This window comes from Scomber scombrus, chromosome 11 (genome assembly GCF_963691925.1).
Source record: "Scomber scombrus chromosome 11, fScoSco1.1, whole genome shotgun sequence".
Taxonomy (NCBI): domain Eukaryota; kingdom Metazoa; phylum Chordata; class Actinopteri; order Scombriformes; family Scombridae; genus Scomber; species Scomber scombrus.
This window is the reverse complement of record NC_084980.1, coordinates 31,604,135-31,630,948: the sequence shown is the minus strand read 5'-3', so window position 1 is coordinate 31,630,948 and position 26,814 is coordinate 31,604,135. Positions and strand designations below refer to the sequence as shown.

The following is a 26,814-nucleotide window of genomic DNA, read 5'->3' as shown; positions in this document are numbered from 1 at the left end:
GTCCAAACAGCAGTTCTGAAGTATCCACCCTTATTGGACTCCTTAGAGAAGGTGCTGGAGAGTGCTCCCTCTGGGGATTCCATCATTCTGCTGGGGGACTTCAACGCTCACGTCGGCAGCGACAGTGAGACCTGGAAGGGTGTGATTGGGAGGAACGGCCCCCACGATCTGAACCTGAGCGTTGTTTTGTTATTGGACTTCTGTTTGATTGTCCATAACGAACACCATGTTCAAGCATAAGGGTGTCCACATGTGCACTTGGTACCAGGACACCCTAGGCCGCAGTTCGATGATTGACTTTGTAGTCGTGTCGTCGGACTTGCGGCCGCATGTCTTGGACACTCGGGCGAAGAGAGGGGCGGAGCTGTCAACTGCTCACCACCTGGTGGTGAGTTGGCTCCAATGGTGGGGGAGGATGCCGGTCAGACCTGGCAGACCCAAACGTATTGTGAGGGTCTGCTGGGAACGTCTGGCAGAGTCTCCTGTCAGAGAGAGTTTCAACTCCCACCTCCGGGAGAGCTTTGACCATGTACCTGGGGAGGCGAGGGACATTGAGTCCGAGTGGGCCATGCTCCGTGCCTCCATTGTCGGGACGGCTGACCGTTGCTGTGGCCGTAAGGTGGTTGGTTCCTGTCGTGGCGGCAATACCCAAAGCCGCTGGTAGACACCGGCGGTGAGGGATTCCGTCAAGCTGAAAAAGGAGTCCTATAGGGCCTTTTTGGCCTGTGGGACTACGGAGGCAGCAGGCAGGTACCGACAGGCCAAGCGGAGAGCAGCTGCGGTGGTTGCTGAGGCAAAAACCCGGACATGGGAGGAGTTCGGTGAGGCCATGGAGATCGACTTCCAGACGGCTTCGAAAAGGTTCTGGACCACCAACCTGCGTCTCAGGAGGGGGAAGCAGTGCACCGTCAACACTGTGTACGGTGGGGACGGTGCACCTCGACTCGGGATGTTGTGGATCGGTGGAAGGAATACTTCAAAGACCTCCTCAATCCCACTGACACGCCTTCCGGTGAGGAAGAAGGGCCTATGGACCCGGGTGTGAGCTCTCCTATCTCTGGGGCTGAGGTCACTGAGGTGGTCAAAAAGCTCCTCGGTGGCAGGGCCCCGGGGGTGGATGAGATCCGCCCGGAGTTCCTCAAGGCCCTGGATGTTGTGGGGCTGTCATGGTTGACACGACTCTGCAACATCGCATGGACATCGGGGGCAGTGCCTCTGGATTGGGAGGTTGGGGTGGTGGTCCCTCTTTTTAAGAAGGGGGACCGGAGGGTGTGTTCCAACTATACGGGGATCACACTCCTCAGCTTCCCTGGTAAGGTCGATTCGGGGGTATTGGAGAGGAGGGTCCGTCGGATAGTAGAACCTCGGATTCAGAAGGAGCAATGTGGTTTTCGTCCGGGTCGTGGAACTGTGGAACAGCTCTACACCCTCTGCAGGATCCTTGAGGGTGCATGGGAGTTTGCCCAACTAGTACACATGTGTTTTGTGGACTTGGAGAAGGCATTCGACCGTGTCCCTCGGGGGGTCCTGTGGGGGGTTCTCCAGCAGTAGTGGGTATCAGACCCCCTGATATGGGCCGTCCGTTCCCTGTACGACCGGTGTCAGAGCTTGGTCCGCATTGCCGGTAGTAAGTCGGACTTGTTTCCAGTGAGGGTTGGACTCCGCCAGGGCTGCCCTTTGTCACCGGTTTCTAGGCGCAGCCAGGGCGTTGAGGGGGTCCGGTTTGGTGACCTCAGGATGATGTGGTCCTGTTGTCTTCATCAGACCGTGACCTCCAACTCTCACTGGATCGGTTCGCCGCCAAGTGTGATGCGGCCGGGATGAGAATCAGCACCTCCAAATCCGAGTCCATGGTCCTCAGCCGGGAAAGGGTGGAGTGCACTTTCAGGCCGGGGATGAGATCCTGCCCCGAGTGGAGGAGTTCAAGTACCTCTGGGTCTTGTTCACGAGTGATGGAAGGATGGAACGAGAGATCGGCAGGCGGATCAGTGCGGCGTCTGCAGTAATGCGGACTCTGCACAGATCCGTCGTGGTGAAGAGGAAGCTGAGCCGAAATGCGAAGCTCTTGATTTACCAGTCGATCTTCGTTCCTACCCTCACCTATGGTCATGAGCTTTGGGTAGTGACCGAAAGGACGAGATCACGGCCAAAATGAGCTTCCTCTGTAGGGTGGCTGGGCTCTCCCTTAGAGATAGGGTGAAGAGCTCGGAGTAGACCCGCTGCTCCTCCGCGTTGAGAGGAGCCAGATGAGGTGGCTCAGGCATTTAGTTAGGATGCCTCCCGGACGCCTCCCTGGTGATGTGTTCAGGGCACATCCCACCGGTAAGAAACCCAGGACACGCTGGAGAGACTATGTCCCTCGGCTGGCCTGGGAACGCCTCGGGATCCCCCGAGAAGAGCTGGACGAAGTGGCTGGGGAGAGGGAAGTTTGGGTTTCCCTGCTTAGGCTGCTGCCCCCGCGACCTGACCCCGGATAATCGGTAGAAGATGGATGGATGGTTATGTGTTAGTTAGTTATATGCTGGTTAGTTATGTGTAGGTTAGTTATATACTGGTTAGTTATGTGTAGGTTAGTTATATGTTGAATACATAAATGCATGCTGCTGCTGACTCACTGATGTTTCTATAAATAACTCGTCTCTCTCAGTGAAACCTGACTCAGCTGCTGACTCAGCTGCTGACTCAGTTGTTTCCTCTGTGTGACCTTTGACCTCCCATCATTCATGGACACCTTCCTGTTTGTAAATGAGTTGTTGTCTTTTAGGTGATGATGTTTTTGCTGTTGTTGACCTTTGACCTGCAGCATATCTCTGTCCAGGCTCTGCTGCTGAACATCCTCTGACCTCTGACCCCTGGAGGAGCTATGAGCCGCTACCATGGAGACGCTGCTGCTGTCCCTGCAGTGAGTCTGAATCTTCTCATATTAACATCGTCTGTTAGGTGATGCTGTTACCATGGTGACAGAGGGTGGTGATGTCACAGGATGGCTGCATCGCCACGGTCACCTGAGGACACGCAGTCATGTGACCACCTCTTGCTCTTTCAAAATAAGAGTCGAATTTCACCCCATAAATTTGATTTCAATAACAAATGAAGCTGGTTGTGCTTTTACTTAATCCTGTCATTATTTCATCCTGAAATAATAATATGTAGTTTGACATACCACAGAAAAGTGTGTTGTTAACCACCCCGCAAAATTTTAATGATTAAAAAAATCGCCAAATATGTGAAATTAGGCTTCAAAGTTATGTAAAAGTCTGCCTATTTCTCTGCTCCCAAACGCTGTGGGAGTGCCCCCCGAGTCCGCTGAAGCCCCGCCCCCTACCAAGTGTCACCTGTCAATCAAAGTCACCACCTCTACCAGAAACATGGACACTAGGTCTGAGAGCTTTCTTCTGCTAACTCAGCTGCTAGCTCAGCGGCTAACTCGGCGGCTAACTCGGCGGCTAACTCGGCAGCTAACTCAGCTAACTGGCTAACTATAGACTATAGTAGTAGTAGTGTGTATTTATACCTACAGCAGCAGGGGTGGGTTTATGCTAAGCCTAGCTCCACAATTCAAATCTAAATGGTTGAAATGCTTTTTACACCTTTTTTAGAAATACATTTATGACCTATTTAATGTGTTTAGGAGGAAATTCTGAATTCACTTTACACGGTCTTTAAATCATTAAATATCAAAAATCACACACACACACACACACAGCTGTAGTTTAAAGGTTCAGGTGTGAGCTGCACTCTGATTTGACTCTCCTCTCTCAGACTCCGCCTCCTCCACGTTGCCATAGTGATGAAGATGAGGAGGAGGAAGACCTGAACAAGGCGTTTGATGTCCCGTGTTTCCAGCAGATTCTTCGTCCTGCAGCCTGCAGCCCGCCAGAGAAGCTCCGAGTCTACAATGAGCAGGACTTTGAAGGTGAGTCGGAACCAGCAGCTCCTCTGATGTCATATTGATTTTAATATTAACAGGAAGTTATTACTCTCTGCAGAACATCGTCACCTGTCTCTGCACGTCCACCATCCTCTGTCCAAACCTGCTGCTGACAGCAGGAGGAAGAGGAGCGGCGAAGGGAGGCGAGGCTCTGCTCCCAACACCACCATCAGAGAAGACCGAGAGGAAGAGGAGGGTGATGAAGAGTCCTACAGTCATACTGACGGAGAGGAGGGACGCACTGCCACACCCACCAGGTGAGTCACAGCCACGCCCACCAGGTGGGTCACAGTCATGCCCACCCGGGACACACACACACACACTGACACACACACACATAGACACACATACTAACACACACAGACACGCACTGACAGGAGAAGTAATGTTAAGGTGTGTGTGACTCCTCCCCCTCACAGTGACCCACCCAGATCGACCAATCACAACGGCCTGTCGCCTGGTTGCATCATGAAGAGCGTCGCCGTTGACGACGAGGCTGAAATGCTGGCGTCTATCGACCTGGACGGCATCAAGAGTCAGTAATACTACACAAAATACACACTTTACATAGAAATACACACTTTATATAGAAATACACTTTATATAGAAATACACACTTTATATGGAAATACACACTTTACATTTACAAGTCACATTTTACATTTAACTTTATGCTTTAAATGTATCTTTTTATATACTTTTACTCATTTAATATATATTATATAAGTCCAAATTTACACTTTACATTAAAGTTGTAATAACAACATTCAGCCACTAGATGTCACACAAGCAGCAGCGTCTCAGACCTTAAAGCAGCTCCTGAAACTCAGATCAGTTACGGATCAATATTCTGTTACAAACTGTTTCTGTTTGCTGGCCACCATGTTGAATATGGATGGAGGAGAACCCAGAGGGACTCACATGCACTATCATGCACACTCACATGCACTATCATTCATACTTACATGCACTATCATGCTCACTCACATGCACTATCATTCATACTCACACGCACTATCATTCATACTCACACGCACTATCATTCATACTCACATGCACACTCACATGCACTATCAATCATACTTACATGCACTATCATTCATACTCACATGCACTATCATGCACACTCACATGCACTATCATTCATACTTACATGCACTATCATGCTCGCTCACATGCACTATCATTCATACTCACATGCACTATCATTCATACTCACACGCACTATCATTCATACTCACATGCACTATCATGCACACTCACATGCACTATCATTCATACTTACATGCACTATCATGCACGCTCACATGCGCTATCATTCATACTCACATGCACTATCATTCATACTCACACGCACTATCATTCATACTCACATGCACTATCATGCACACTCACATGCACTATTATTCATACTCACATGCACTATCATGCACGCTCACATGCACTATTGTGCACGCTCATCATACACAGATCATCAGTGATGGTGATGATGATGATGATGATGGTGGTGATGATGATGAAGGTGATGATGTTGATGATGATGATGATGGTGATGATGATGATGATGATGATGATGATGGTGGTGGTGGTGGTGATGATGATGATGGTGATGATGGTGGTGATGATGGTGGTGATGATGATGATGATGATGATGATGATGATGATTACAATCTCCCAGAATGCACTTGCTCATGTTTTCAGAACAAAGTGAAGAGTTTTCTGATGTTGATCATGTGACCTGAAGCTGACCTGAACACAATGTTTCATCCTACACACACATCCCACTGCTCATTCTCTATTGTTCCTGTGTGTGTGTGTGTGTGTGTGTGTGTGTGTGTGGTTGTGTGTGTTTGTGTCAGTGTGTGTGTGTGTGTGTGAGTGTGTGTGTGTGTGTGTGTGTGTGTGTGTGTGTGTGTCTGTGTGTGTGTGTGTGTGTGTGTGTGTGTGTGTGTGTGTGTGTGTGTGTGTATGGTTCAGTCTCTGCTTGTTTCACAGTCTGCAGGCTGATCTGAGCTCAGTGAGTATCATTATATCATTATATCATAACATCATGTTTCTACTAATAACTCATCAGATGAACGTTCAGGTTTCTGTGATCTTTGACTTCTGAACTGTCGTCGTCATTTTGGACCAAACAACTTGTAATTATATAGTTTATAATTTATGGTTTTATGATTATATGCTACATTTATTATTATTATTATTATTATTATTATTATTATTATCACTTATTTTAACATTCTACTGCTTTCATAATAATAATATTTGTAATAATTTATTTTGTGTTTACCATTATTATTATTAGTAGTAACTTATTTATCTTTTAATTGTCTTGTACTTTTGAACTCTTTTACTTTTAATTATTGTGGTGTTCATTAGTCTACATTCATATTTATCATGCTGTGTTTGTCATAAAGCATTTAAATACAGTTTGATTGATTAAATGATGAGATAATTAACAGAGAAATGAGACAGATGTGAAACCTGCAGCTTCTTCACATCTCTGAAATAAAGTCATTTATATTGATGTGATTGATTAGATGAACTTCATGACGGTGCCGCTAGGGGGCGCCACTCAGCTGCCTGTTAGTGCTGATTGTTTCCTGGAAAAGAAGAAAAGAAGAAAAGAATAAATGAAGCGAAAAAGTTTCACAGAAAATCTCATTTAGTTTTTTCTATTAGCAGCAACCTGAAACTCTGCTCACCTGCAGCCTGAAAGCACCTGAACGCACCCGAGAGGCTTTCAGCTGATTGGATCATTTCAGCTTAAAGAGATTCAACCAAGCCTGAAACACTGTTAGACTGTTCCCACTGTGTGTGTGTGTGTGTGTGTGTGTGTGTGTGTGTGTGTGTGTGTGTGTGTGTGTGTGTGTGTACTTGTATTTCCCACATTATAAGAATACAAAGCAAAGTCAGGACAGACTCATCATCATCATCATCATCTGTCTTAAAGGTTTTTAATAAATGAGGAAGCATGTGAAGCTGAAACAGGAAACTAACTGAGTAAAGAGCTGAATTCAGTTTACCGGTCAGTGATGTTTGTTAGTGTTCATGAGGTTTAGTTTAAATTTAAAGGGTTAAAATGTGAAAATAAACGTATGAATAACTTCACACATTCTTTTTTTGTGGACCCAGCATCAAATTTCTGCAAAAATGTCTAAGTGGTGTAACCATAAAAACTTTGCACCAAATAATTCAACTTGCTTAAAAACAGTAAATTGTCAATAAAACACCATATCAACTAGTTTGGCATGATCTTACATTATAACTTTTATATTAAATAAAGCTAATGGAATACAATTGTTCTACATATTACATTTACTCTGGGTTACCATGGAGATCAGGAAACATTTACATGTTTTAAATGAAGTCATTATTAGTATAAGTCCACTTAAATACACCGTAGGTGATAACATATGTAATATTTATCATTCTTTTGTGGTTACACCATTTGACATTTTCAGGAGCATTCAGTCTTACTTTTGGTAAAAAATGGTGCAAATGTCATTTCAAATGATATAAATTCAACAAAAATACTAAATGTACATTTTAACAAACCTGATGCTGCTTTTAAATCTAGTTTAACTGATTTATGAATTCATCATCTTACCAACACTTATTAGTCACTGACCCACGTTGCTCTAGTTTTTAATATCTGTTTAAGGTCTTTTTCTGAATTCATCCATTTATAAAACAATTATTAAAACAATAAAACCTTAATTCCACATTGATCCAGTTTTCTCTCATTGATCTTTTTTTAATATATTGATTATATTGAACTGGGCGTAACTCGGACGTCCATGATGTCTTGCTGCTACGGACATCCATGATGTCTTGCTGCGGAGCCGCTGAGTTCAGTCTGAATTTATCTCCCATAAAACCAACAAAAATACTAAATGTACATTTTAACAAACCTGATGCTGCTTTTAAAACTAGTTTAACTGATTTATGGATTCATCATCTTACCAACACTTATTATAACTGACTCACTCTTAACTGGTTGTATTGATCTTTGAAGCCATTTATTGGAAATTGATTAGTTTGTTCTCTTGACTGGATTGATGTGTTCTGGTTTAACCACTAGATGGCGCCATAATGTGTAAATTAATAACAGGTGATGTCAATATAAGATGATTTCTGTGTGGTTTGAGGATGTATATTCCCCATTCAGACTGTAACTTTAAGATTCACTTAACTGATTCAATTTCATATTAAACTCTTTCACCAGTATGAATGTGAAGGGTTGAAACCAAAGCAGCATCTGTTTATATTCTAAGACCTGTTCAGGTTAAAAGAGTCACTCAGGAAATGAATGAAGTGTGTGTGTGTGTGTGTGTGTGTGTGTGTGTGTGTGTGTGTGTGTGTGTGTGTGTGTGTGTGTGTGTGTGTGTTTGAGAACAAAAGGACGAAGAAGTAAAGAACACAGGTTTTAACCTCTGACCTCTGTGTTCTGGCCCCGCCACCCTGCAGGCCACCGATTGGACGACGTCCCGGCTGTCCGGCGCCACCTGGTCAGACGCAGCTCCAGAGGGCCGAGCGTCCACCTCACCAAAGATCAGAGAGAAGCTCTGAGCAGCCAGCAGCAGCACCTCCAACACCTGCAGCCAGACCGCACGCCTCACGAGGTCAGAGGTTGGGCTGAGTGGGGGGGGGGGAGAGAGAGGGGGGTGGGGGGAGAGAGGGGGGGGGGGGACAAAAGACGAGCCGGGACTCTGTGCAGGTTAATCCAGGTGTTTTGTTAATGAGAGAGAGACAGACAGACAGGTAGAGACAGACAGGTAGAGACAGACAGACAGGTAGAGACAGACAGGTAGAGACAGACAGACAGGTAGAGACAGACAGGTGGAGGGAGGTAAACTCAGAGTCCAGTGTCTCTCTTGCTTCAGTTAGTTCTTGTCTTCAGGATGGTCGGTTTGGACCTGAAGTGTCGACAGAGGAAGGTACAGTCTGATTTATCCTGGTTCTGGTTCTGGTCTGGTTCAGTCTGGTTCTGGTCTGGTTCTGATTTGGTTCTTGTTTGGTTCAGTCTGGCTTTTCTCGGTTTGGTTAACTGAAGTTGTGTTTTATATTTGTCATGTTCTGGTTTAACTAATTAGTCATCGTTCATTTTAGACTAGAATAATCTTTATTGTTATTATACGATGTATAAAGAAACGAAGGCGTCTCTGCATTCAGTTAAAAAGAAGGAGAAGGAGAGAGAGGAGGAGTGTAAGGAGAGATGGGGGCTGCAGCCGGTACCTCACAGTGCAGCCGGTACCGCACGGTGCAGCCAGTACCTCATGGTGCTGCTGGTACCACACGGTGCAGCCGGTACCTCATGGTGCTGCTGGTACCACATGGTGCAGCTGGTACTAGACGGTGCAGCTGGTACCACGGTGCAGCCGGTACCTCATGGTGCTGCTGGTACCACACGGTGCAGCTGGTACCAGACGGTGCAGCCAGTACCACACGGTGCAGTTGGTACCACGGTGCAGCCGGTACCACACAGTTACACAGGTTGTGAGGATGATCTCAGTGGTGCTTCTACAGAAGTTCAGCAGCAGGTTCTGAGGCAGCTGAGCTTTTTAACCACTCTGAGGTGTTGAAGGTCCATGTGAGTGTTTCACTGCATCAGGTCTGAATGTCATTGAGTCCGACATCTTAGTTGACCTGAGCGCTCACAGTACCGGCTCTGGTCTGATCTGGTCTCTGAGCTTCACCTGGAACATGAAACAATAAAGTGTTGATTTAACCTGAAAACTAGTTTAGTTTGAGTTGATGACGTTAAACCTGGAAATGATTTCAGTTTTATGACATTTCACTATTATCAGATTCATCTTGATGTAATTCGGGTCAGTTTTATTATTTCTGATGAATTATTCTAGTTATGTGCGTGTGTGTGTGCGTGTGTGTGTGTGTGTGTGTGTGTGTGTGTGTGTCAAGGTGTTCGTGGAGCTGAACGAGCTGGTGATTGACAGGAACCAGGAGTTGCAGTGGAGGGAGACGGCTCGATGGATTAAGTTTGAGGAGGAGGTGGAGGAGGAGACGGAGCGCTGGGGAAGGCCTCACATCGCCTCCCTGTCCTTCCGCTCTCTGCTGGAGCTCCGAAGAACCATCTCCCACGGTGAGGAGTCTCTCTGCTGCCCCCAGTGGCAGCACTGACTATTACACTTCTTTAAACTTTAAGTCCCTTTAATTAACTTTCATTTAAAAATGACTCTGTAAATAATGATGGTTGATTCCTCATCAGTGTGATGATGTCATTGTGGTGATTTCAGTCTGGTGATGTCAGTGTGATGATGTCAGTGTGGTGATGTCAGTGTGATGATGTCAGTGTGGTGATGTCAGTGTGATGGTGTCAGTGTGGTGATGTCATTGTGGTGATGTCAGTGTGGTGATGTCAGTGTGGTGATGTCAGTGTGATGATGTCAGTGTGATGATGTCAGTGTTGTGATGTCAGTGTGGTGATGTCATGTCAGTGTGGTGATGTCAGTGTGATGATGTCAGTGTGGTGATGTCAGTGTGGTGATGTCAGTGTGGTGATGTCATGTCAGTGTGGTGATGTCATGTCAGTGTGGTGATGTCAGTGTGGTGATGTCATGTCAGTGTGGTGATGTCAGTGTGGTGATGTCATGTCAGTGTGGTGATGTCAGTGTGATGATGTCAGTGTGGTGATGTCAGTGTGGTGATGTCAGTGTGGTGATGTCAGTGTGATGATGTCAGTGTGATGATGTCAGTGTGGTGATGTCAGTGTGGTGATGTCATGGCGTTGTGTCTTAGGGGCGGTGCTCCTGGACCTGAAGCAGCAGACTCTGCCTGGTATCGCTCAGCAGGTGGTGGAGCAGATGGTGATCTCAGATCAGATCAAAGCTGAAGATCGAGCCAACGTCCTGAGAGCTCTGCTGCTGCCACACAGGTTCAGATACTTCCTGTCCTCCTGTAGACGCTCCTCAGGTGTTACTCCACCTGCTGGTGCAGTTAGATGTCATCAGAGATGCTGTCGTTATGGAGACGAACAAAGATGATTTTTTACATTAACACTGTTAAAAATGTGAGCGTGATGTGAACAGGATTGTTTTGTGTTGTCAGTCATCCCAGTGATGAGAAGGACCACAATCTGTTCAACAAGAACATCTCTGCAGCCAACATGGCCGCCCAGATGGACAGACACAACGGCCAATCAGAGCCTTCCATTCCTCTGACCAATCACAAAGAGTCTAATGGCGAGAAGAGTAAGGTAAGCAGACAGACAGCTTTCTGTGTTCATGATGCAGAGGCTGAAAGTCTGACTCAGATCAGCACTGTTGGAGGTGAAGCTCAGAGCTCCTGCATGTTAACCTGACTTACTTAAATATGTTCACACAGTCACATTGTGGGGACTCACACACAGGTCCCCAAAACGTAGGTCATCCCAGTTTAGGCTCAAGATGTCCACACACGTTTTTTTTGTGTGTGTGTTTCCAGAAAGAAGCTCCGCCCCCTTGTCAGTCCAGGTCCAAACACGAAGTCAAGCTGATGGAGAAGATCCCAGAAAGAGCCGAGGCCACCGTGGTCCTCGTAGGTACGCCTCACACACACACACACACACACACACACACACACACACACACACACACAGTTTAGTGGGTTATTTTCCCCTCTCATGGTCTCCAGGTTCAGTGTGTTCAGTATTCCCTGTGTTGTGTCTGCAGGCAGTGTTGGGTTCCTGGATCAGCCCTCCATGGCGTTTGTGCGGCTGCAGGAGGCGGTTCTGCTGGAGTCGGTTCTGGAGGTTCCCATCCCTGTGAGGTTCCTCTTCCTCCTGCTGGGTCCGCCCACCGCCAACATGGACTACCACCAGATCGGACGCTCCATCTCCACACTGATGTCAGACAAGGTGAACCACAGCATTGTTTTGTGTTTCATTTCATTTGTATTTGGATGTATTTGATTTAACCCTGCTGGTGTCCTCAAGTCAAGGAAGGAAGGTAGGAAGGAAGGAAGGAAGGAAGGAAGGGAGGAAGGAAGGAAGGAAGGAAGGAAGGAAGGAAGGAAGGAAGGAAGGAAGGGAGGGAGGAAGAAGGAAGGAAGGGAGGAAGGAAGGAAAGATGGAACAGTCAAAACAGACGGGATCAATTAGACCCGGGAGGACGACAGGAAGGTTAATGAATTCAGGTTTTATAGAACCTAAACTTCTCAGGGAAGTCAGTCACTCTTACAGCTTCTTGACCTCTCTGCTCTGTTCTGCTAACTTCATGAATCACGTCCATCTGTCTCGTCAGAACTTCCACGAGGCGGCGTACCAAGCCGACGACCGCCAGGACCTGCTGACGGCCATCAACCGGTTCCTGGACTGCAGCATCGTCCTCCCTCCCTCCGAGGTCGGTGGGGACGAGCTGCTTCACTCGGTCGCTCGCTTCCAACGAGAAATGCTAAGAAAGAGGGAGGAGGAGCAGAGCGGCAAGCTGCAGGAGAAAACGGCCCAGAGAGAGCAGGAGGAAGGTGGGTTCACTCACCCTTATGTCATCAGTACGTTTGTCAGCGAATCCCCGGCTGGTTTATCCTGGTCCTAGTTTATCTGGCAGCAGCTTTATAGACTGAGGATGCTTCTTTATTTCCTCTAATTATCCTTAAAAATACAGTAATGCTCAAGTAAGTACAACGAGTTATGGATCTATTATCACAGTGTCTGTAGGTTTCATGCTCCTGTAAGATAATTACTTGATTACTTAACTTCAGTCACCCTAAAAATAAGAGACTGAGAACAGAAGCCATCAACAGCCAACTGGGACTTTACTGAAGATGCAGCAAACACAACAGACACCAATGAACCGGTGACAACAGTAGAACAGCCTCTCAAACCCTGTACATTCAAACTCTTTATACCACTGTGTTGCATGTGGGCGTTATTTGTTTAGTGTCTGGTCAACCTGACCCGACGGGTTCAGCCAAGATCCGATTTACTGGAAACAACTTTCTTCTAAGTGTTGGCTTCCTGATCTCCTTTGGGGATATCGATATGGTAAAAACAATCCTTAAAAAGGCTTGTTGCGACATCCCCAACTGGTTCAACTGTTGGCCTTTCGTCTCTTTTATGGAGCTTTTCCACTACACAGTTCCAGCACTACTCGCCTCGCCTCAGCTCGACACGGTTCCAGGACAGACCTTTTCCATTACAAAAAAGTACCTACTCAACGTGAGCAGGGTCGTCATAGCAACGCTGCATTAAAGTGCTGTGACTTTGTTTTCTACGCGACACAAACACATAACCAATGGAGGACATGGAGGTGATGGTGTACTTGCTGCTGTATGAGGCTTTCTGTCTCACACAAAGCAAGAGAAGAGAAACGAATCGCTGTAACGCTGTTGTTGGTATTTAAAAATGCTGGGTTTGATTCTTGTGTGGGACGGCTCATGACTCTTCCAGTGAGTCTCTGACCAATCAGTGGCCGACAGTCTGATGACGTCACATTTAGTATTGGCTCGGCTCGCTTGGAACCTCAGCAGAACAGATACTAAAAAAGCAGCAGGTACCAGGTACTATCCCTGATGGAGCAGCAGGTACCAGGTACTATCACTGATGGAGGAGCAGCAGGTACCAGGTACTATCCCTGATGGAGGAGCAGCAGGTACCAGGTACTATCCCTGATGGAGGAGCAGCAGGTACCAGGTACTATCCCTGATGGAGGAGCAGGTACCAGGTACTATCACTGATGGAGGAGCAGCAGGTACCAGGTACTATCCCTGATGGAGGAGCAGCAGGTACCAGGTACTATCCCTGATGGAGCAGCAGGTACCAGGTACTATCCCTGATGGAGCAGCAGGTACCAGGTACTATCCCTGATGGAGGAGCAGCAGGTACCAGGTACTATCCCTGATGGAGCAGCAGGTACCAGGTACTATCCCTGATGGAGCAGCAGGTACCAGGTACTATCCCTGATGGAGGAGCAGCAGGTACCAGGTACTATCACTGATGGAGGAGCAGCAGGTACCAGGTACTATCCCTGATGGAGCAGCAGGTACCAGGTACTATCCCTGATGGAGCAGCAGGTACCAGGTACTATCCCTGATGGAGGAGCAGCAGGTACCAGGTACTATCCCTGATGGAGGAGCAGCAGGTACCAGGTACTATCCCTGATGGAGGAGCAGCAGGTACCAGGGACTATCCCTGATGGAGGAGCAGCAGGTACCAGGTACTATCCCTGATGGAGCAGCAGGTACCAGGTACTATCCCTGATGGAGCAGCAGGTACCAGGTACTATCCCTGATGGAGCAGCAGGTACCAGGTACTATCCCTGATGGAGGAGCAGCAGGTACCAGGTACTATCCCTGATGGAGGAGCAGCAGGTACCAGGTACTATCCCTGATGGAGCAGCAGGTACCAGGTACTATCCCTGATGGAGCAGCAGGTACCAGGTACTATCCCTGATGGAGCAGCAGCAGGTACCAGGTACTATCCCTGATGGAGACGCAAAAAAAACAGAGTCGATATATACATATACATATCTGCCTCTACACTCGCTGGTGAAGTTAAGGTTTGATTCAACTTGTCCTTGAGTCTGTTCTCTTCAGCAAATGTCCAGCAGACTTCAGAATGAATCACAAACAGTGTAAAGTCCAAATAAAGGTAGAATAGGGACTGAAAGAGGCAGCTGAAGTCTGTTGTCTTTACCAGGTAAATGATGAAGTCATCAGCATATCAGTAGATCTCTCCTCCGTCACATTAAAGACACCTGATGTTTCTTCTCTTTCAGATTCTTTCGTTCCCTCCAAAACCGGCGACGAGCCTCTGAAGCGTTCGGGTCGTCTGTTTGGAGGGTTGATTAAAGACGTGACGCGGCGTTACCCTCAGTACCTCAGCGACATACGAGACGCTCTCAACCCTCAGTGCATGGCCGCCATCATCTTCATCTACTTCGCTGCACTGTCGCCTGCCATCACATTTGGTGGACTCCTGGGTAAGTCCTGACCTTTAACCTTTAACCTTTGTGTCGTCCTCCCGGGTCAAATTGACCCTATCTGTTTTGACTGTTCCTTCTTTCCTTCCTTCCTTCCGTCTGTCCTTCCTCCCTCCTTCTCTCTTTCTTTCCTTCCTTCCTTTCCTTCCTCCCTTCCTTCCTTCTTTCCTCCCTCCCTCCTTTCTTTCTTTCCTACCTTGCTCCCTTCCATCGTTCCTCTGTCCTTCTTTCCTACCTTCCTCCCTTCCATCGTTCCTCTGTCCTTCTTTCCTACCTTCCTCCCTTCCTCTTTTTTCTTTCTCCATCCCTCCCTCCTACCTTCCTTGCTTCCTTCTTTGCTCCCTCCCTCCTACCTTCCTTCCTTCCTTCTTTCCTCCATCCTTCCTCCCTTACTTCTTTCCTTTCCTCCTTTCCTAGCTTCCTTCCTTCCCTCCTTCCTTCCTTCTTTCCTACCTTCCTTCCATCCTCCCTTCCTTCCTTGACTCGAGGACAGGAGGGTGGAAAGTCTCACATGAATCGTTGTCTGGATGATCCTCAAATCATTTTAATAAATCACAGGATGAAGTAAATGATATGACGCATTATTCATCATATCATATTGATCATATATCGTATCATATATGTCATATTGTATAGTATATCATAAATTACTCCACAACAGAGCAAAGTGTTTCCCAACAGTTATAAAATTGGAATCAGAGGTAAAAAATGAAACATATAATACATGAAATTGCAAAATAAAATAAATCATTTATAAATATGTAAAATGCAAATAAATATGATTACGCAGCAGAATTAAAATAAAATAAATAACCAGAATACACAATATTACTACAAACTAAGTAAGTGGAAGGAGGTTTGGGCTGTGATGTCGTGTCTGTGCTGCGTCTCAGGGGAGAAAACGGAGGGTCTGATTGGTGTGTCTGAGCTGATCGTTGCCACGGCGATGCAGGGCGTCGTGTTCAGCGTGCTGGGAGCTCAGCCGCTGCTGGTCATCGGCTTCTCTGGACCGCTGCTGGTGTTCGAAGAGGCTTTTTACACTGTGAGCTCACACACACACACACACACACCATAGACTGTATATAAGAAATGGACGTAACATCCGTGACGTCACCCATTGATTTGTGGACTGCTGCTCGGAGGCCAATAGTATCGGATCTGAGCAGCGCCATCTTGAACATTTCAGGTGCATGCTGGGAAAAATAAAAACATGGATTCTACTTATATGGGCATCAGGAGGAGCATGAGGCGCCCTCCTGAACCTGTGAACCAATCAACCTGTCAATCACCACGTAGCCACGCCCTAATGCATACCCTGCTTTATCGTCACATATAATATCAGGGAGGCCAAAATGTCCCAAATGAACATCATACTGCATTGAAGAAGGCTTTAAACTAGCGATTGAGACCATAAACACATTTTGAAAACGTTTACTGAGGTTAGAAATCAAGTGAGAAGTTGGTGAATTCTCCATTGACTTGTATAGAGACGGAAGTCCTTTTGACACCAAAACGGTCGCCCCCTGGTGGCCTTTTGATAGAATGCAGCTTTAAGTTACTTCCATGTTGGCATCATTGCAAAGGACCAGAACTCCCCACCTGACACACACACACAGCTGAGTGGACATTTGTCTCTGAGGGTTAATGACCTTTGACCTCTCTGTGTAGTTCTGTAAAGACAACAGCATCGAGTACCTGACGGGTCGGGTCTGGATCGGGTTCTGGCTGGTGCTCATAGTTCTGCTCACCGTGGCCTTCGAGGGGAGCATCCTGGTCCGCTTCGTCTCCCGCTTCACCCAGGAGATCTTCTCCTTCCTCATCTCCCTCATCTTCATCTACGAGACCTTCGCCAAACTGATCAAGGTGAGGTCAGAGGTCACAGGAAGTGTCTGTTTAGAGTCCCTGAACGTTACATCTCAATGTTTTAGGCTCAATGAACGCTGTCAGAGAAACTCACAGTGCTGGAAATTATCGTATGAACAGCTGCAGCTCTGTTTATAAATATTGATTGTAATATTAATGTGTGTATTGTGCAGATCTTCCAGGAGCATCCTCTCCAGAACTGTTCTAGGAACAGCACAGCGGCTCCGTCTCTGTGTAACTACACCGCAGCCGCCAGGAACTCTGGGAAAGTAGTTGGAGAGCCGAACACAGCGCTGCTGTCTCTGGTTTTGATGGCGGGAACGTTCCTCATCGCTTTCTACCTGCGCAAGTTTAAGAACAGCTCCTTCTTCCCCGGCAGGGTCAGTACTGCAAATACTACAAATACTTATAGATGGACTGTACTTATATAGCGCCTTTCTAGTCTTTACGACCACTCAAAGCGCTTTACACTACATCTCATTCACCCACTGATGGCAGGAGCTACTGCACAGGGTGCCAACCTGCTCATCAGGGGGAAGTTAACCATTCATTCTCATTCATACACCGTTGGCATAGCAATGGGAGCAATTTGGGGTTAAGTGTCTTGCCCAAGGACATATCGACACGTAGACTGGAGGAGCCGGGAATCGAACCGCCAATCTTCCAATTGGAGGACGACCGCTCTACCTGCTGATCCACAGCTGCCCCTTATTATATACTACAAATACTACAAATACTACAAACACTACAAATACTACAAGTACTGCAAATACTACAACTACTATACACATGTACACACAGGTACAGTACCGGAATAGATCGGGGTAAAGTGGTAAAAATCTTTTTTTATGTAAAACACAAAACACTGATCAATAACCGGTGATCAGTGATCAATAACGGTGTTCTGTGTGTTTCAGCTGCGGCGGATCATCGGGGATTTTGGCGTTCCCATAGCGATCCTGATCATGGTGCTGGTGAACAACAGCGTGAAGGACACACACACGCAGGTTAGGCTCCGCCCCCTCAGCCTGCTGCACCAATCACAGCTGCTGCTTCTGAAGTTTAAATGACCCTCTCTCTTCCTATTGGCTGACAGAAACTGAGCGTGCCCACCGGCTTCTCCGTGTCCACTCCGGAGAAACGTGATTGGTTCATTTCTCCGCTCGGCTCAGACGGACAGTTTCCTGTTTGGATGATGGCGGCGAGCTTCCTGCCGGCCATCCTCGTCTTCATCCTCATCTTCATGGAGTCCCAGATCACTGCGTACTGCTCCAATTAATCATTAATAAGCATCATCATAATCAATAATCATAATTAATCATTACTACAGTGTGTATTTGTACTACGCAGTGTGTATTTGTACTACAGAGTGTGTACTTGTACTACAGAGTGTGTATTTGTACTACAGAGTGTGTACTTGAACTACAGAGTGTGTATTTGTACTACAGACTGTGTACTTGTACTACAGAGTGTGTACTTGTACTACAGAGTGTGTATTTGTACTACAGACTGTGTACTTGTACTACAGAGTGTGTATTTGTACTACAGAGTGTGTACTTGTACTACAGAGTGTGTATTTGTCCTCAGGCTGATCGTCAGTAAGAAGGAGCGGATGCTGATGAAGGGGACGGGTTTTCACCTGGACCTCCTCATCATCGTGGTGGTGGGCGGAGTCTCGGCGCTGTTTGGGTTGCCATGGTTATCCGCGGCAACGGTGCGCTCCGTCACTCACACCAACGCGCTTACCGTGATGAGCAAGGCCGTCGCCCCCGGAGACAAGCCTCGTATCCAAGAAGTTAAAGAGCAGAGAGTCACAGGCTTCCTGGTAGCTGTGTTAGTGGGTAGGACTGAGTACTACTAGTAGCCTAGACACCTGTCTCACCTGTCAGTGTCTCACCTGTCTCACCTGTCTCACCTGTCTGTCCTCAGGTCTGTCCATGGTGATCGGAGACGTCCTGCGTCAGATCCCTCTCGCTGTGCTTTTTGGGATCTTCCTCTACATGGGAGTGATGTCACTGAACGGGATCCAGCTGACGGAGCGCCTCGTCCTGCTGCTGATGCCCCCCAAATATCACCCTGACCACAACTACGTCCGCAAGGTAACCCCCCCCCCCCCAAATATCACCCTGACCACACCTACGTCCGCAAGGTGACCCCCCCCCCCAATATCACCCTGACCACTACGTCTGCCATGTCTCACCTGCCCCCCCCCCCCCCCCCCCAGGTGCGGACTCTGAGGATGCACCTGTTCACACTGGTGGAGCTCACCTGTCTGTCTCTGCTGTGGGTTGTCATGGCAACGTCGGCGGCGCTGGCTTTCCCATTCATGCTGCTGCTCACAATCCCAGTGAGGATGCTGCTGCTGCCCAGACTGTTCACCAGGAGGGAACTGCACAGCGTGAGTACTACTGATGCTAATACTACTACTATTACTGATGCTAGTACTACTACTACTAGTACTACTACTGCTAATACTAGTAGTACTACTACTACTACTGGTACTATTAATACTACTACTACTACTACTACTACTACTGCTAGTAGGTGGTGTGGGGGGTTAGTGTGTCTTTAAAGCCTGAATCAAGCTGCTCTGGTTAAATGAATCCAGAACTTTAAACTGATTAAATTCAGACAGGGTGACCTCTGACCTCTGACCCCTGCATTCACAGCTGGATGCTGATGATGCGGAGCCTCACCTGGAGGAGAAGGAGGGGCAGGACGAGTACTCCCAGCTGCAGATGCCCGTGTGACCTGGCGCCAGGCTGTGATTGGCTGAGCTCGTCAGCGAACGCTTCATTTCCTGTTTTTATAAACCTGAGCTGTGTTTGATGATGTCACTGAGTCTGTCTGATGATGTCACTGAGTCTGTCTGATGATGTCACTGAGTCTGTCTGATGATGTCACTAACTGAAAATTATGTCGCTGCTTGCTGTCTCTGTGTTTGTCATTAAATATAAATTCTATCTTTAATTATCTCTGTGGTTTTTTTTACTGACTGAAAACTTTACTATAAAAATGTGTTCTAGTTAAAACCATAGACTGTATATATAATGGACGTAACATCCGTGACGTCACCCATTGGTTTGTGGACTGCTGCTCGGAGGCCAATAGTATCGGATCTGAGCAGCACCATCGTGAACATTTCAGGTGCATGCTGGGAAAAATAAAAACAGGGATTCTACTTATATGGGCATCAGGAGGAGCATGAGGCGCCCTCCTGAACCTGTGAACCAATCAACCTGTCAATCACCACGTAGCCACGCCCTAATGCATACCCTGCTTTATCGTCACATATAAAATCAGGGAGGCCAAAATGTCCCAAATGAACATCATACTGCATTGAAGAAGGCTTTAAACTAGCGATTGAGACCATAAACACATTTTGAAAACGTTTACTGAGGTTAGAAATCAAGTGAGAAGTTGGTGAATTCTCCATTGACTTGTATAGAGACCAAAGTCCTTTTGACACCAAAACGGTCGCCCCCTGGTGGCCTTTTGATAGAATGCAGTTTTAAGTTACTTCCTGGTTGGCCTCATTTCAGAGGACCAGAACTCCCCACCTGGTTGAAATCAGGGAGTCAAACTTATTTTAGTTCAAATCCACAAACAGAAAAATAAAACCTGCAGAATGTTTAAAAGAAGAAAAACAACAACTAACAGAAGATGTGCAGCAGCAGCCAATCAAAGCCTTCAGAGCTCATCAGGTGGTTGTTCTGATGTCACAGAGTTTCATTTCAGGAAGTTCTGGGTAAAATGTAAAGGAACGTAGCCCCGCCCTGAGACCTTCATCACCATCATCACCAGTGATCACACAGTAACACACACACAGTAAATAGAGATGACATCATCTTTCTGACCTTTTATTCTCTGTTGACATTTTTCAGCTCAGAATAAAATCAACTCTTTGTGTTTTTGTGGGTTTTTTTGTTTTTGTTTTTTTCACTTCAAACTGAATTTAAATCAGTTTAAAATATTTCAGAACAAAAGAAGAAAATATTCAAGTTTCATCATTTAAATTAAAGTGATGCAACAGAATATTATGTTTCACTCCGCTGTTATTTAAATATTATTTAATTATAATAACAGCGGTGGTCAGTGGAAGCTGTTTAAAAGCTTCTGTATGATTATGATGCAAAGACACTAGAGCATCATCATCATCATCATCATCATCATCACCATCATCATCATCATCATCATCATCATCATCACCATCATCATCATCATCATCACCATCATCATCATCATCATCATCATCATCATCACCATCATCATAGATCAGTTGGTTTAACTTATTATGATATAATAGTTTATCATTTTCCTAAAGAGAAAGGATCCAGACTGAGGTTATTATAATTAATAACTATCGGCTCAGTGTCTGTTAGTCTGCAGCTTCTTCACTTCCTCTCTGATCTTTATGACCTGGGTTATAAACAGTCTGGAAATAGAATAAAATAAATGAAATATGATTGTTGTTCAGCAGCGAAGCAGAGAAGAAGAAGCAGAGCTGACAGCTCGCTGTCGTCCAGTCACAAGCTTCTTTTCTTCTTCTGTGTTTTTGTGGCAGACGATGAAGGCCACAGCCGAGCTGAGAAAGGTCACATCATCACCTTCATCATCACCTTCATCATCACCTTCATCATCACCTTCATCATGGCCCACCTTCACCTGACAGGAAGTGACCTGCTGTCTGCTTGAATTCTGAAGCTGAAAAAACATTTTAAACATTTGAATGTTTGTTTGTGCAGCAGAATAAACATGTTGAAGATTTAAATAATAATAATAATAATAATAATAATAATAATAATAATTAATAATAATAATAATTAATAATAATAATAATAATGATAAATAAGCTTCTCTGTAAATACACAGTAGATCTTAAAGTAACGTTCAGCAGTGTTTAACTTCCATAGAATGAAGCAGTATTATTATGTTATAATGACAATAATATTATTTATTATGATTATTTCTGTGAGAAAATATCGTCCAATAAAAGCAGTGACAGCCCCCCCCCCCCCCCATAAAGACAGCCCCCCCCAGCAGTGGTATAAACACAGCCCCCCCCCCCCCCCCCATAAAGACAGCCCCCCCCAGCAGTGGTATAAACACAGCCCCCCCCCCCCCCCCCCCCCCCACACACACACAGTGGTATAAAGGCAGGAAGCTGCTGCAGACTTTCTGTGTGACTGAACACTGACTGAGACACAAAGCTGAGCAGGTAAGACTCTTTTTATTTTGATCTATATTAAAATATATAAAATAACATCTTCTGAGTCTCTGCTCCACAAACTGTCGGCTAACAAGGACGATGGACTGAGCTACACGAGGACTTAATACAGCACAGCTTCTTTGTCCTTCTGTAGACTGGATTCCCCCCCTATATGTCCTATATGTCTTATATGTCTTATATTTCTTTTATTTCTTATATTTCTTTCCTCTGTGACATTTCATATGTTTATGCCAAGTTTCCTAAATGTATGACCAACCCTGTACTCAGTGCTGGTCGTACTGGGAGCAGGGCTGGTTGTACTGGGAGCAGGGCTGGTCGTACTGGGAGCAGGGCTGGTCGTACTGGGAGCAGCGCTGGTCGTACTGGGAGCAGGGCTGGTCGTACTGGGAGCAGCTGCAGGGAGGAAGGAGCTCTGCTCATTGTCCATCATTCTCCACCAGGACAGAAATTACCTTCTTTATGAGTTTGTCGAGTCTCCTCTCGTCCATAGCTGAGAGGCTGCTGCTCCAGCTGACCCCCCCACCCCCCCATAGATAATGGCTGATGCCACCCCCCCCCCATAGATAATGGCTGATGCCACCACAGTGTCTGCAATGAAATGTACAGCAGCGAGTCGTCTGCATAACGAAAAACTTTTAATGAATATTTCCTGATTCTCATATACAAATCCTCCTCCTCCCTCCTCCTCCTCTTCTCCTCCTCCTCCTCCCTCTCCTCCTCCTCCTCCTCCCTCTCCTCCTCCTCCTCCTCCTCCTCCTCCTCCACCCTCTTCGTCTTCGTCGTCCTCCTCCTCCTCCTCTTCCTCAGACAGTCCAGTGGTGGAGATGAAGCTGAATGTGTTATTGTGGGTCGTGGCTCTCCTCGCTGCCTTCCTCCCTCGCTCTGCTCCCACCAGTCGCCTCCTCCTCCCCCGACCAGGTGGATCCTTCTCCTCCTCCTCTGCTGCTCCTGAGCTCCTTTCCTCCTCATCCTCTTCATCCTCCTCTTCCTCAGCGCTGCTGCAGCTCACACAGCACCTCCTGCGGGCCCGGGCGGAGGAGCAGGAGGAGGAGGAGGAGAAGCGGTCGGAGGAGCCTCCCATCTCTCTGGACCTGACCTTTCACCTCCTGCGGGAGGTGCTGCAGATGGCCCGAGTGGAGCAGGAGGCGCAGCAGGCCGACTCCAACCGCAGGATGATGGACAGCTTCGGAAAATAACCAACTCTTCACTTCCTGATATCAGCTGATCATCGATCAATAAACTGATCAATAGATTAGTAATCACTCAGAAACACATGTTATAATGTTTTAAACCATTGAAGCTGTAATGAATAACATATATAGATCATTAAATGAATGAATGTTGCTATTATATTTACTATCTATGCCTTGTCATGTGATTCTGTGGAAATTAATAAAAACTATTTTCAGATTAATCACAAACAATATTAATAAGTTAACAGATATTCATTATTACAGCATATTTGTGCACTTCCAGCTTGTTCAATGGAAAACAAAATAAAATAACTGCTTTTCGAGTCTGTCCGTTTCCAAGGAAAAGAAAAAATAGCACATATCCATAAGAATATATGCCATCAACAACATTTTTGTGTTCAGGCAGCGGTCCTGTATGACCGTCAGTCTGATCTGTGTCTGTGGTCGTTTTCATCTGAGCTGAAAGCTGAAAGTTAAGTGAGTTGTTTTAATGATGCAGCTTCTGATCTGAAGGTATGTTTCTACACAATATCCTACTTTCAAACCATGAAAACTGCCATGTTTTAACTCATAATGTGGTGTTAGTACGAGTCGTTTTAGTGAAAAACAAAGTGTCAGTTCATGTTGAGACTGATCAATAATTATTTAAGCCATTTATGAAATGTGGTAGTTTTATCTTCTGGAGTGATTTATGGCTGTAAACTGGATGACTTCACTCAACAAGCATGTTCAGTATTTATCTGACATTTTATGAATCAAACAAAACAATCATTGATTGTGTTTTCATGTTGTCATATTTAAACAGTTGAGTCCCTGAAAATACATCTAAACCTAAATGTTAAATATTAAATCAATAGATTTAACATTTATATTTAATATTTAATATTTATATTTATATTGAATATTTAGAATTAGATGTTTGTCTCAAATGTAAGAACAATGAGCTAAATGTGAGTAATGTGAACTAAATATTCAAAATATATCAGCTATGAAACTGAATAAGCAGTAGTTAGGAGTCCGTATGAACAGTGAAAGAGGTTTTCCTGTAATCATTGTCATGATTGCTATAATCATTACAATCGACCACATGTGCACCCTGACTGTTGTTTTAAAAACAATGTTGAACCTGTTCTTTATTATACTGGAAGATCCCAATGTGTCCACAGCACAGAGCTGGTCTCTTTTTGTTTATTCTTATTCAATGATCAGATATTTTTATTTTATTACTCATTCAGGGAACATTTTCTTGTGTTTTCCTAGTTTTGATGACAGGAACCAGAACTTATTGGACCTCTGTAGGCTTAGATCAACTAACAGCAGCTATAAACTACAGATATCACTTCACTAATCTGGCACCTGTGTTCACTTAACACAGGTGTTGAACAACAAGGTTTGATCAGATATTGTCCCTAGAGGGTTAGGTTTAGCCTAACACACCAGAACCTGAGATGGCGAGTCCAGACCTTCAAATGGAAGATGAAACACTGAGGAATCAGAACGAGACGGTAAAACTTTAGAGTGGTTTTCATCTGTTTTTATAGAAGAATAAAGATCAGTTTAGTCCACTTTGTTTATTTTCTAATTCCTTCTGTTTTGCAGAACCCTGCTCCTATAATCAAGGAGATCCTGGATAAACTCAAAAAGAAAGACCTGAAATCTTTTCAATTTCAACTCACACATTACACTGACTCAGAGTTCAGACCTATGGCTATGAGTAGACTGGAGGACACAGACACTATAGACACTGCCTCCTTAATGACCAACCACTACAGCAGCGATGCTTTACGGGTCACACGAGAAATCCTCCTCAAAATGGGTCATCGTAGACTTGCTTCTAAAGTGGAAACTCATATTGGTAAGAAAACAAATAGATCTGTCTGTAGTTAAACACTATTTTAAACTACTTGTACTTTACTTGAGTATTTCTATTTTATGTAAAGAGAGACATTTTTCACTCTACTACATTTATGTTAAAGCTGTTAGTTTAATTTAAATGATAATTTTAAGATATTTAAAGATATTAAACCAGTGTTTCCAAAAACGTTTGTCCGTCTTACCAAACATCACCATCTCATTGGTCAGTGAGTCACATGTTCCTTCATTATGAAGAGTTGTTAGTTTGTTTAGAACCTTGTTTTGGACCCTGTGACTGATATAAATGACATATATTACTTATTCATTCATTCATTTGTTCACTAATGTACTTATTGTTTATTCAGGAGAGGAGCAGAGGGACAGAAGGTTTGATCAAGGCCAAGAGGAGAGGAAATAATTTTCTTGTTGGTGCTGTTGTTGTTATCTCAAATACATGTGTGTACACTGCGGGGCATGAACAAACCATTAGAACAGGGCTCACGGTTAAATCTTTAAAAAGGGGTACATTGATTTGTAATAAAATAAAATGCATAAATCTGCAAATAAATGAGCCTAATGTGGGTTTAACACATTTTCTCCTAAAACACTTGTAAAGACAATTTAAATGAAGCAATGCTTTCTATTTTAAATATTTCTAAATATGCTGCATACTTTTTTTAATCCATGTGCAGCAGCCAGCAGTCTCCTTCTTCCCTTGAAGTCAGTAGGATTCATCCTCTGGGGAACATGAATGTACAAAATGGCAAAACAATCCATCCAATAGTAGTTAATGTTAGTTAGGATGGACGTGGTTGACTGACAGATACCATTAAATAAAACCAACTAATAAAAGATAATTCATAATTCAGTTCATCAAAACAAAGCTCGACAGCACAACTAGTGGTCAAACCTCCACACGGTGCTTTGAGTGTCCCAGTAAATCAGATTACTGATCAATACTGCAAACATTTACATTACTGTGATTAGTGTCTTTTGTCATTATTGAAATGCCTTAAGAAAGGTCATGTGATTCATTAAGAACTGCTATAATGTTTGTGTTTGTTTATTGATATTTAAATGTTGGTTATAATTGATGATTGATAAAGAATGTTTCTGTCTTTGTTGTCAACTGGTCATTTTATATTTTAATTATATTTTTAATGTGTTTTAAATGTCTCTGTAAATCAGTTTAATAAACCTGCCTTGTTGTTTTTCTAATATTTCAATTAAACATGTTTAAATAGTTTTACAATGAAATGTTTGTGAATGTTTGTGGATTTCAGTGAAAGTTCTGAAATATCAGAATTTGTCATAAATCAAATGTGTCTTAATTTTGAGGAAATATGAAATAATGAAAAAGAAATCTTGAATATTTCTATAGATGCAATGATTCAGACCTAAACAACAACAGAACTTCTTTGGTTTAAATATTTTATTCTCTTTAAACATGAAGCTTCAAACTGGAATAAACTGGTCCAGATGAGAGATCAGACATTACAGTCACACGCTGTCTTTGTCCTGACTGGAGCTCTGCTGCCATCTGCTGGACGCTTCTCATCACTGCAGTCTGATCACATGGGCTCTGTTGGGTTTGCAATTGGCTCCTAAATAAGTACGTGTGTTTTTGTCACTTCTTTCAAAGGTAAAGGTTCTTTATTTGTCACACGCACAGTCATACAGTGAGTTTCAGTCTTTAACCATCCTCAGTGCCAGGAACAGTGAGCAGCCAGGTACCAACTTAGTCTTTGGCAACGAGAGGAGAACATGTTTTATTTGTCAATGGGAGGAAACTGGAGCAGCCGGAGGAAACCCATGCAAGCACAGAGA

At 44.9% G+C, this 26,814-nt stretch overlaps 2 protein-coding genes across 2 annotated transcripts; both read left to right on the top strand.

Annotated features, from left to right (window-relative positions):
* Nucleotides 1-2,863: 2,863 nt before the first annotated feature.
* Nucleotides 2,864-19,460, top strand: slc4a2a (solute carrier family 4 member 2a). Its single transcript, XM_062428337.1, has 21 exons — nt 2,864-2,902; nt 3,763-3,916; nt 3,990-4,188; nt 4,351-4,466; nt 8,402-8,556; nt 9,854-10,034; nt 10,691-10,826; nt 11,000-11,147; nt 11,375-11,471; nt 11,602-11,786; nt 12,172-12,391; nt 14,644-14,847; nt 15,741-15,889; nt 16,516-16,710; nt 16,884-17,090; nt 17,628-17,717; nt 17,807-17,973; nt 18,298-18,551; nt 18,640-18,809; nt 18,935-19,108; nt 19,380-19,460. The coding sequence occupies exons 1-21, from the start codon at nt 2,864-2,866 to the stop codon at nt 19,458-19,460; spliced, it is 3,321 nt and encodes a 1,106-aa protein (XP_062284321.1).
* A 3,304-nt stretch (nt 19,461-22,764) lies between these two features.
* On the top strand, nt 22,765-23,136 carry LOC133991197 (corticoliberin-1-like). Its single transcript, XM_062429695.1, has one exon. The coding sequence runs from the start codon at nt 22,765-22,767 to the stop codon at nt 23,134-23,136; it is 372 nt and encodes a 123-aa protein (XP_062285679.1).
* Nucleotides 23,137-26,814: the final 3,678 nt, after the last annotated feature.

Excerpts from the sequence above, each read along its gene's own strand:
- slc4a2a (XM_062428337.1), top strand. The coding sequence starts at position 2,864 with ATGAGCCGCTACCATGGAGACGCTGCTGCTGTCCCTGCA. Across the intron at positions 11,787-12,171 it reads CCACACTGATGTCAGACAAG|AACTTCCACGAGGCGGCGTA; the intron begins GTGAACCACAGC and ends CTGTCTCGTCAG. Across the intron at positions 19,109-19,379 it reads CCAGGAGGGAACTGCACAGC|CTGGATGCTGATGATGCGGA; the intron begins GTGAGTACTACT and ends CTGCATTCACAG.
- LOC133991197 (XM_062429695.1), top strand. The coding sequence starts at position 22,765 with ATGAAGCTGAATGTGTTATTGTGGGTCGTGGCTCTCCTCGCTGCCTTC.